The sequence below is a fragment of the Alosa pseudoharengus genome, unplaced genomic scaffold (assembly GCF_046254945.1).
Source record: "Alosa pseudoharengus isolate Yale_2024_CS ecotype anadromous, Long Island Sound unplaced genomic scaffold, YU_APseudo_1.1 YU_APseudo_1.1_scf_17, whole genome shotgun sequence".
In the NCBI taxonomy this organism is placed as follows: Eukaryota; Metazoa; Chordata; class Actinopteri; order Clupeiformes; family Clupeidae; genus Alosa; species Alosa pseudoharengus.
The window spans coordinates 14446313-14458449 of record NW_027468640.1 but is presented as its reverse complement, the minus strand read 5'-3'; the positions used below and the strand labels follow the sequence as shown (position 1 = coordinate 14458449).

The window sequence follows — 12137 nt, the reverse complement described above, 5'->3', positions numbered from 1 at the left end:
GTTGAAAAACGATGTACAAGTTAACAACGTATAGTGATGGACCTCGAGCCATGTGTAATTTGTAATGTTTGCTGTTCTAGTTTACTTTTCACTATGCCAGATTAAGGCCACAGAAAATCATAAGGATCAAGGAAAAAAGAAACTGGAGCATTTGAATTTACTTATTTGCATATATAATTCCATATGATGTCATAATACTTTTAACAAAAAAGAGAATACTTATGGTAAAATTAAATACACAAATTGATAATATGGACTACTAGACAATACATAAAAGAGTTAATGAGTGTTTTAATAAAAGCAGGCATAAATATAAGGCACTCTAAATGCAAAAAATAAAACATAAAATATTACGCTATTACACCTTTTTAAAACCTCAAGAAAGTGACGTCTTTGTACCTTGCCTTACTATACTGGAGGATGACTACATGGCTAACGTTCTACTGTAGCTGCACTAACCATAGACGGTACTTCCACATGGCTAAATTCACTACATTATTTTTGAGTGACAACGTGACAATCTCCTTAATCCCCCTTCTGTTGAGAGGATAGCAATGACATGAAAAAAGAAAGAGAGAGACAGAGAGAGAGAGAGAGAGAAAGGGAAACAAATCAAGGTATCCACACAAAAACCCTACTTATAATACACACCTATTTATTGCACAAGAAAAGATGCACTGAATCAGAAATACGATCTTTTTTTTTTGTCCTACTGATGTGCATTCCAGTGAAAGTTCTCATCATTTCCCCCAAAAAAATCCAGAAATCTCATTGCAGAACTTTTTATATATAATCATTCATAACATATATTTATATATTCATTTATATTGTAGTCTTGAAGTTCATAAATATGTTCATATGGTACATATATTCTCTATACATGGTACATATAGAGAATATATTTGCTTATATGGTATACATATATATATGTATATGTATATATATATATATATATAATATAAATCTGGTATTTATAAATATCCTCTCATTAGCAACACATCATTCTAACATGGAAGAACTAAGATAATTGGTAGCAGCAACTTCATACTTTGCTCATCCCTGTTGATTCCACAAAGCCCCAGTTTATTGAATTCAATTGAATTGAGTTCAATTTACTCAATTGAACAGGTGTAGGTTATTGTGTATGTGATTGTGGACAAATAGAAAATAAATGCTTACGTTAGCATTGTGGTAGTGAAAACGCAGGTCTGCAAATCAATTATATGATAAAAACAAGTGACAACAGGTATTCCTTTTTTTAACAAAAGGGAATAAAAAAAACAGTAAAAAGACAGCGTAGGGATTTTTTTAAACATGATGGTGCATACATTAGAGTAGTTCTACAGCTTACAAAATTATGCATCAGATGGAAAAAGGTGAATGACAAAGCCTATACTTGAATTCACTTCGTCAAGTGATCATTTTGTTAAAAAAAAAAGAAATAATTTCACACAGTTCAAAATAAAGCACAGGATCAGCTGTATAATAAAGTACTAAAAAACTAAATCAATAGGTTTTTATCATTTATCTGGTATTCCTTTAAACATCCCACACCCACCCCCTTTTTTATAATTGAACAGGAAAGTTGCGACAGGAAAATGACTATTTTCTTTTTGACTTTAGTGGTGTCCCTTTTTAATATTTCACCAATCACTGGTCTTTTCTTTTTTCGTCATCCAATGAGATGCTCTCTCGTGTCATTTGATTGTAGAACAGAAAATACTCTTTACAATGTGCATCTTCTCTCAGGCTGTTTCCATCCGACTCCTCCTCTCCCCAAAAGCTCTGTGTCAGTTGATGCAGTTCTCATGAATGTTCATTTATTTACTCATTTTACGTATATGTGTTTTTCATTTTTTTAATTTATTTTATTTTCATTGATTTCATGTGTTGAGTTGAGCCGTCCGAGAGGAATCCTTGAAGCCAACAGAAGAAAAATAATAATTCCATACAGAGCTCCAACAGTCAGGATTCCCCGTGTCTCAGTATTGGGGGGGGGGGGGGGGGCACGATTATTGGATTTTCTTGTTGGAATAGGCAGGGGACATGAAGGGTTTGATGGTAGGGGGAAGTGTGGAGGTTCTACTGAGAGTTGTGAGGGGGGTTAATCTTGGTCCGCATGGAATTGTCTATCCTCAATTATTTAATAATCTTCTTTTTTTTAGGTTTGGGTTCGTCGCCCAACACGTAAGTCTTGACCCTAGGAGTTGAGTAAAGAAGTACTTGTCGCAAGCAGGGAGTTATGGCTCAGTAGAGACGCTCTGGCTCCTCACAAGGCCTGTCTGGTTTGCCCCCGCCCGCCCGGAGCGAGACTCTTACGTTGCATAGTGATCAAAGCTCCCAAGGTACTCCAAGCCTGCTCGATAGCAGAACTGATACTGATCCTACAGACAGACAGTGAGAGAGACAAAGAGAGAAACAGGCGTCAGTCTGTTTTAAACAAAGGGGTAAACATCGTAAAGAAAACATTTGTCAAACACCATGACATTTGCCAAATGTGAGACCGGAGTCGTTAAACTATAGCCTCGGTTAAACATTTTACACTGCTTATTTTTATTTGCATATACAAAGTGTGAGCCAGCAAGTTTAGAAACCTGATAGTACATAATCTATTCCTCATTCAGCCATTTGGAGAACTAAAACGGCTTTTCTACTGTTACTACAATGTTATGTTCTACAATCTTATGTTCTACTGTATGTGAGATTCTGTAGTATTGGAGTTGTTTTGAACACAGCCAAACGACAGTCTTCTATTGACATGCATTGTATTGAAAGTAAGTGAAGGAAGTCTGCAAACGCCCGAAAACGTTACATAAAACCTTCAGGCTAACGCCCGAAATATTACATAAAACTCTATTTGGAGCTATTGGTGTAGCGGACTTCCTTCACTTATTTTGTGATGCCCATTTCGTCCAGCTCCCATTTTTAGAACTTGGATGTTCTTTAGTGTTATTATTACAGTTGCATTGCATTTAACACAGCAGTCACAGATGGCACAACGACAACGTGGTATTACAAGAGCTGAGTCGATGCTAGCTGGTTTGCATGCTAACTTTAGTGGACATCTGGACTTCACAGTACACAGTATTTGACATCACATTCTGTTACCGTTTCTCGGTCATCGTTAGATGTTTTAAACTGAAAATAACTCCAAATATCACCTTTAAGTGCAATATTGTTTCTTTAACAAAACACGACTACAGTGTTCAGAATGAATTAAACTGAACTGGAGGCAAAATGCCTTCTATAATGTTTATATTCTGCTGAAAAAAAAGACCAAAACTGTGAAGGATGAGACGAGAGTTTTGAAACTTGCACGAACGGTTATGTATACAGGCTGACATTCTGCTGAGCTTCATCTCATGCCTTCAACCTCTTGTCCGCCCTCTCGTGTCCTACTCTGCACGGTCGAGCAGAAGATTGCTGCTTTTCACCGAAGCCAGAGAGCCACTTGTTCCCCACTGTGCACCATTTTGTCTTTTTTTCTAATCTATTGATCTCGAGAATAATTTTCTATCAACATGTGAGAGTACCTTTTGGCTGCTATAATGCCCCGTCAGTGTCATTTGCATAGGATATAGGGCTATTTTTTATTCTTCCTCCTCCTTTTATCCTGAATAAAAATGACATCTGTAGGACAAATCCAACCCCCCGCACTGCACTTCAGTGCGGTGTCTTTGCCGGGAAGTTAGTGACCAGAAATTGAACTTGAAGTTCCCATTCATCATTTTGATAGCCGATTGCACTGGTTTTCTGCTTACAAATCTTATACCATTGGAAAGTGGCTAGTGTTTCTCTGATTAAGGAAATGGTTCTTTTCATATCAGAAAAAAAATAAATAAAATAATGTTAGAATCATCATCATGTTCAACCAAAAAACATTGTCTTTTGTGTATGTGCAAACTGCAGATACCATGCAACAAGCATAATATTAGCTCATCTACAGGGTTATGACTATACACTTTTTCTTTATATAACACTAGCCATTTTATTACAAACATGACTGTCTCTGAACTGTTGTGATAGATAGATGGATAGATTGATTGACTGATCCTCTGTGCACAAATAATGTAGTTTTTTTTAAAATTAATTTATTAAGTGTTTGCTGCTCTAATTACTGCTGTTAATGCCATGCCATCTACCAAACTACATGCATATGTAATTACTAATCTGCAATATCTATTAGTTGTGCTTTGGCAATACTGCCTTTTTACTATGACCATACTTTCATATTAATATTTTTGTTTTGTTCTGTTGTTTGCAACTAGTCATATTACTCTTTGACATGGAAGATGAGCCTTGTCATCTATTTCTCCTCTGTGTTCTAAGTATCACTTCTTATGTGTATTTATATTGTCAAACATACATTATATGTGCATTGACATTACTGTACTGTAGTCTTGCTGTTTATTTATTTATTCATTTGGCTGACACTTTTTATCCAAAGCGACTTACATATTTTAATTATTACAAGGGCTAGTCTCCCCGGAAAAAAAAAAATATGGTAAAGTGCCTTGCTCAAGGGCACAAGGATGGCAGCCGGGAATCAAACCCACAACTCTTGATTGAGATTGATTGATTGATTGATGGGTGGAGATTGATTGACAGGTGTACTGACCTCTGTCTGCACCATGGCAGGTCTCTGCGTCCTGAGCATCTTCACCGTCTGGAAGATGTCCACCACGCCCTCGTACCTCATCCGCTCCAACACTATACTGAGAGTGATGAAGACACCGGTCCTGCCCACGCCAGCACTGGAGGGTGAAGAGTAGGAAGGAGGCAGAGAGGGGTGCCAGAGGAAGACAGGAGCAACAGAGAGGGAGGAGAGAAAGGAAGACAGGAGCAACAGAGAGGGAGGAGAGAAAGGAAGACAGGAGCAACAGAGAGGGAGGAGAGAAATGAAGACAGGAGCAACAGAGGAGAAACCACAGGAGGGCATGGATGACAGAGGAATCAGATAAGGACAGGAACAACACAGGTGAACAGGAATAAGAAGAGAAGAGAAGAAAAGAGAAGAGAAAGGATGAGATGATAAGAGAAGAGAGGAGAAAAGATGGTAGGAGAGGATAAGAGAAGAGAAGAGATAAGAAGAGAAGGGAGGAGAGGAGAAGAGAAGAGAAGAGAAAGGAGGAGAGGAGAAGAGAAGAGAAGAGAAAGGAGGAGAGGAGAACCATAGTACAGTAACAGCAGAGGAAAGAGGAACAGGATAAGCACAGGAACAACAGTGGAGAGGACACCCATACAAGGACAGTAATGACAGATGATAGGAGCACCAGTGTAGGGAAGAGAGGACAGTGGACAGGAATAAAAAAAAAAAACAGAGGAGAGAAGAGAGGGGGAGTTCATGAGATGAGGCCAAGAGGAGAGGAGAACCACAGGGGGAGAACCACAGGGGGAGAGAGGGAGCAGAGGAGAACCACAGCAGAAGGGAAGAGAGGAGAGACGACAGAGCACAAGAATAAGAGAAAAGAGAAGAGAAGGGGAGTTAACGAGACAAGTCTAACTAAGGCTAACGAGCGGCATAAGTGGTTTGTACACATCAGGTGGGATGACCCTATCAAACGCCACCCGGAGAGCTACAAAGAGAGCACCAATGCAAACGTCTGCATACAAATTCAGGCAATATCTGCAATGGACTTTGATGTAAAACCACATTCATACATTTATTCAGACAAGGCTCATTATAAGATGTAAAACATGCACTTGCTAATGCGAGGGATCATGGTCCATCCCAGAGGGCAGAAGGGGCTTCCAAGCCTCAGAGCTACAGCTGCAGTAAGTGTGCCTCCTTACCTACAATGGACCGAGATGGGTCCGTCTTGGCCGAACTGCTCTTTCGTTTTGTGCACTTGGCCGATGAAGTCGATGAAGCCCTCTCCCGATTTTGGCACTCCCTGTTCGGGCCAGTCGGTGAACTGGAACTGACGTACTGTCCGCGACTGTCCATCCTGAAACCGAGAACAATATGAGCTCAAGATTCTTCACGCCACAGCGCGAGAGTGAGGTTGTGTGGAATGCAGCGTGGCTGACATGCCTTTGATGGAACTTCACTTCTGTCATGAGATTCACATAATGTCATATAATGTCATCACATTGTGAGTAAAAATGTCATATAACGTCATTAGCCATCACCACCGTTGGTGTCTGATGATTTGAAAAAGGGTTGCAGTGATTTGACAGTCTCAAAGGCTCTCATGCTGGTTGCCATAGCAGTCAATTCTCATAAACTCAAACATTATGTGTATTGTCAAGACAGTCGCTGCCAATAATAGTGGCATGAAACTGGTTTAAAATAAAGAAAATGAATCTTTCATCACCACAATGTTATTTGACGCCTACAAATGGCATATTGTGACATGGTTATGTTAGCTTTATGACGTAAGTGTGCGGGTAAGCTGACATGCTGCCTAACTGAATCTTGCTAACTCCCCTGCAGCTTCTGGGAACGTTCTGGGAAACGTTATGGAGGTGACAACAGTAGGTAGGGGAACTACAAAGGAATGATTCCTTCAGCTCTCAAAACACAAAGATATATCTGTCACCTCACCTGCGTGTTTTAATACCGGAACAATGAACGAGCTAATTCCTTTGATGTGCAGCATTCGCCAGACTCTCGAGAATGCAGGCTTTGTGCGGATGTGCATAGCTTAAGTGATATTGTACACCCCCGATAAGGAAAGCTATCCCTATTGAGGTCCATGGGTAATGTGCACTACAAAGGAAAAGCTTGGCCCGTTTATCTTAGTAAGCCTTTGATGGAATTAAAACTCCTCAGCTCCACCATAAATGTAAAGATTTGTATTGTTATTATTATTATGATGATGAGTCTTTGAAATCACAGATGAGTTATGACATGCTACCAACCAACTCCTAGCTAATGGTGTATTTCCACTGAAGAAATGATCAATTCTCCATAATAAAATAGCATGAACTGCAATTGCTACCCATGACCTGTTATACAAACACAACCAAAAAGACTTCCATTTTGACACAGGCAACCTTTTCACCACTGGATGATAGTGAAGAGGGAGTCGCAGATGCTATGCTGTACACATTCCAACAACCTTCCATTTCATATTTATACTAACCAAACCAGGGTAAAATAGAACCGAGTATGTGAAGTGGCGTGTGTGTGTGTGTGTGTGTGTGTGTGTGTGTGTGTGTGTGTGTGTGTGTGTGTGTGTGTGTTTGAGAGCTTACCCTGGCGTCGGTGACTTTGAACTCCCTCAGGATGTACTGAGGCATGTTGTATTCGGCCATAGGGTCCACCACAAAGTATTGGTAGCGGGCAGACCTCTCCGCTGGCCAATACTGATGGCATTTTTCCTGAAGGAGATGAGAGAGTGGCGGAAAAGACACGTCACATCGAGGACAGCTCTTTCACAACTGTCTCTGTTCTGTTTGATGATGAACGGGAATATGGACCTCCTCAAAGTTTTTTAAAGAAATTTATACAGCAAATTATACATCTTGGTCCTTTTAGAGGAGTCTGATATTTGGATGACGTGTTGTGTTGGTGTGTACACTGGTTGGTCTTCATGTGAGTGTGTGTGAGTGTGTGTGTGAGAGAGAGAGAGCACGAGCATGATTATTTAGAGAATATTCTTTTAAACTCTTTGGGTTTTGCGGACATCTGTGTTGAGTTTGGCTAGTGGGGGGGGGAAATCGAGTGTGGTCCTTACTTAGCCAGTTAACGGCACAGAAACCATCATACCTCGGCTCAACATGAACATGACAAGCCCGCACACATACACACACACACACACACACACACACACACACCACAGTAGAAAACAGATGGTAAGAAGGAATCTCAAACCCTCTCAAACCCCCTATCTCTCTCTCTCTCTCTCTCTCTCTCTTCAACTACAGGGACTCTTTCTCTCTTCACGAGGCAATCTGAAAGCCACTCTCATCTGTTTGTCTCTCTGATAATGTTCAATGTATCAATTAGGAAACCCTAATGGTGCAGGCAGCTGAATGAGAGGCCCCTGGATGTGGTGGTGCTTGGCAGGCTCCAGCAGTGGATGCGTACCCTTTCCCATCTCTTGGAGCATGGTGAGTTATTCCCTTTACGCACACAAACACACACACATTATATACACACACACAAACACACACATCCTTCCCTCTTTGAGTTTGGTGAGCATGACCACCATGGTAGAGCTATTTTCTTTACACACACACACACACACACACACACATCCTTCTTTCTTTGAGTTTGGTGAGCATGACCACCATGGTAGAGCTATTGTCTTTACAAACACACACACACACACACACACACACACACACACACACACACACACACACACACACACACACACACACACACACACACACACGGAGGTGGTACTCACCCGTCCCATCTCTCGGAGTTTGGTGAGCATGACCACGATGGTGGAGTTGTGCTCCCACAGCATTCTCCAGAAGTCCTCGGTGGTCTCGGCCAGAGGGCCTTGCGTGGCGATGTAGGCCTTCTGTTGCCTGGGTGCCAGGGATGAGGGAAAGGGGGGGGGGGTTGGAAAGGTGAGTGTTAATGTCGTTCTGGTCAAAACTACAGTTACAAAGTCATAAAAAGCACTTGCAAAGCACTTGGTAAGAATGCTTGCTTTATAAGATGGTTTATTTTAATACGTCAAAAGTCAAAATTTTGTCACGTTTTTTTTTTCCATTACGTGGAGAGACTGGCATCCACTGAATCGTAACAGGTGATAAAATCAACAGGGGAGCAATCTCATTCACTACATTATATGACCCAATACTGCATATGGAATGGACAGCAAATTGGTTCAATCTGCTACTTCCCTGGCCGTGAGGCGATACATGGCCTGCCTTGTGGCCTACAAGTGTATGCCAGTAAGGGGGGGTTGACATAAGCAATGTCATACCACAGTGCATAGTGGGAAAATGGAGTATAAATAACATATAACGCATTCCAATCAGTTTTGAAAAGAATATGCAGCTGTTTCCTCTTTCAAGTGTGTGTGTGTGTGTCTGTCTGTCTGTCTGTCTGTCTGTCTGTCTGTCTGTGTGTGTGTGTGTGTGTGTGTGTGTGTGTGTGTGTGTGTGTGTGTGTGTGTGTGTGTGTTTTGTTTTGATTCTCCAGGTGTGTGGGCCTGCATGTGCAAGTGTTTCTGTCGATGAAGCTCTGTGTGTGTGTGTGTGTGTGTGTGTGTGTGTGTGTGTGTGCATACGTGCATGTGTGTATGTTACCTGTATCCGTCGATGAAGCTGGCGTTGATGTAGTCGGAGCCCTCCACCCCGCGGATGGGCTGCAGACTGACTCGCGTGGACTCGTATGGCATGATGTTGACAAGGCGGTTCTTGAACTTGTTGCAGGGCAGATTGGCACTGATGAATCGGGAGGTGTGGGCTTTGGTGTTGGCCAAGCGCTGTGGGAACAAAAAAGGACACACACACACACACACAGAGACACACACACACACACACACACACACACACACACATTCAGAGAGAAGGCTGTAATAATGCTTTTGGGGGAGAATCAGAATCACATTTCTAGTGGTGTCCATCGTTCTGAGTGATGTCTAGGGGCAGCCCAAATTCCTCCTTCCCCACCTTTTCTCCTCCACTGCTCTTTCTTTGCCACATATGCTACTTCCTTTCCTATGTCAATGTGTCAGACCTCTGGAATGCAGTATGTTCCAGTAGTTCCACATAGTCATGAGTGAATGTGTGTGTGTGTGTGTGTGTGTGTGTGTGTGTGTGTGTGTGTGTGTGTGTGTGTGTGTGTGAGAGTGAGTGAGTGAGTGAGTGAGTGAGTGAGTGAGTGAGTGAGTGAGTGAGTGAGTGAGAGAGAGAGAGAGAGTACAAGAGTAATACACAAATACTACTGATGCTGAAAGTGTCTGCCTGAGACATCTACTGACAGGCACAGTGTTGGCAGCAAAGCTTTTATGGGCGCTTGTTGAAAGTGATGGCACTCTTAAGGAGACAAAATGGAGTCCCCTACGGGACTAGCTGACTGCTTGCCTACACAGCACATAGGCATGTGTGTGTGTGTGTGTGTGTGTGTGTGTGTGTGTGTGTGTGTGTGTGTTGGGTTAGGTTAGGGCATTCAGTGTGTCAGTGTGTCTGAGCTATCAGTGTGAGCTGTCAGGTCTATGCCAAGCAACCCCACAACAGTGAGGTGGTCATGAATAGGAGACAGACAGGCTAAAGTGGTGGGTAGACGCCTGAGAGTTTGACAAATTGTGTTGTGGGGTGTTCTGTCTGTCTCTCTCTCTCTCTCTCTTCTCCATTCTTCCTGTGTCTTTTTTTCCGTGTGTTGGTGCTTCCTTTTCCGCAGCTGGCGAGTGTCATTTGAATGCGAGGGGTCTTGTGTTTGACATGAGAAAGAGGCTTTTTCTCTTTCTAGCCTATTCAGCCCTTCACAGGGCAGACAAACATGGGTGGGGGGAGAGGAAACGAGAAGGGGCTGAAAAAAATTTGAAGGCGTCTTTGAGGGGTCTTTTTACTAGTGGGTAAGCGTGGGGTGTGTGTGTGTGTGTGTGTGTGTGTGTGTGTGTGTGTGTGTAAGAAGCCGCAGGCCCCATACTGTCTAACCTCACTGCTGCAATGCCAGTTAGAATGAGAGCCCGGAGGGGGCCAGTGATTGGCTAATCAGCGGTCTCAGAGCCCCGAGCAGAGCCCAGCGCAACTTGGCACAGGAGTCGGGGAGTTGGCACGGGGACTCGGGGTGATGGTGGTGGTGGTGGTGGTGTGTGCGGGGGGTTGAGTAGGGGTTACAGAGCAAATAAGAGATGGGGCGACTACTTGAATGGAGCCTTTTTGAAATGCTATCTGATCACTTACTGACTTACCGTAAGTGTATTTGTGAGGAAAAAAAAAAAGAAAGAACATTGTCTGTCAAATGTGTAGTTGATCGTCTGCGTATTTCTGCCTATCCTGTGTTTTTGTTTCTGGTTTCAAGGCTATGTATGGGGCTTAGGTTTCGCGGTGGCTCTTGACAGTAAAACAGACCCTTTCGTGTATTCCTCGAAAGTCTGTGTGCATATGTGCGGATTCCCGTTTCACTACCCCTGTATCAATCACATCATCAGGCTCATTTTCTCAGAGATTTATGGTATCCTCTGTTGGCGACTGCCTGCTTGTTGTCTTAAAAATCCACGCACTCGTTGACGCGACTGTAGCCCCTAGCTGTTATTTTCCTTTTTCAAAAGCTGCAGTTCACGGGGGCTGTTTCTCCATAGCAACGGGAACACTTTCACTGACCGATGACAGACCCCGAGTGACTTAAATGTATCAGACCTCCGCGTTATACTGGCATATAAAACAGAGCGGGTAACTGCTCCGTGTGGATTCGGTAATACTGTGGCTAATGTATAACAGCTGGTGGCTGTTTCCTTCCCCTGCTGAAGCTCATGAAAAGGTAATCTGACGTGAGAAACCGAACCCTCTAAACATACTATACTGCTGGCAGAACAAGATTTTTCCAGTCAGTTTCATAGCAACGCCGTCCGCAGTCTGTCAAGTGGTACATACACACTATACTTTCGCTATATTCTATGCAATCGCCGACAAATGGCATCACTTTAACTGTCTATGTGTGAGTAATGTAAATGATTAAAGACAATATCTATCATTATTCCACTGCTTGGTTGAATTTCCCATTGTCCTACATAATTTAGAACGACCATTAACCGTATGTTATTTGCACACCTATGAATTAGATCCATTTTGTTGGACGTATCACACTTGTATATTAATTCGCCAAACTCGTTATGAAGTTTAAATGACCTGTCACGTTTCATCCGAGCTGTAAAATGCAGACGTTCAGAACATGGAAACATTGTAGCATATGACGGAGGTGGCTTTTAGCTAGATTGATGACAGCAGGCTAAGTAAAATAGTGATGTTTCAAAGCTAAAGTTCATCAGAATCTTGGGATACGCCTGCTTGCCAACGGGAGAGATAGAACTGGCCTTTGGCCGTAGCAACCATCCATTTAGAACTAGTAACGGCAGTTTGTCCTGCAAGTTGAGAAATTAGTTGATATGTGTTGGAAGAAAGTAGTTCTACAAACAAGACAAGTTTTAGTGATTAAAACGTTAAAATTGTAACAGGAAATGAACACAACGCAAGTGGCAACAGTGGAATAAGCGGGATAATGG

General features: G+C 42.3%; 1 protein-coding gene across 1 annotated transcript in view; it reads right to left on the bottom strand.

Annotated features, from left to right (window-relative positions):
- Positions 1–1996: 1996 nt before the first annotated feature.
- LOC143127268 (receptor-type tyrosine-protein phosphatase delta) overlaps positions 1997–12137 on the bottom strand; it is a 214043-nt gene continuing 203902 nt past the window's right edge. The window contains exons 32-37 of the mRNA XM_076288658.1: positions 9217–9395; positions 8361–8487; positions 7201–7326; positions 5794–5948; positions 4619–4754; positions 1997–2384 (exon numbers count right to left, since the gene is read on the bottom strand). Coding sequence (XP_076144773.1) covers positions 2316–2384; positions 4619–4754; positions 5794–5948; positions 7201–7326; positions 8361–8487; positions 9217–9395 — 792 coding nt within the window. The 3' untranslated portion in view covers positions 1997–2315. The remainder of the gene's footprint in view (positions 2385–4618; positions 4755–5793; positions 5949–7200; positions 7327–8360; positions 8488–9216; positions 9396–12137) is intronic.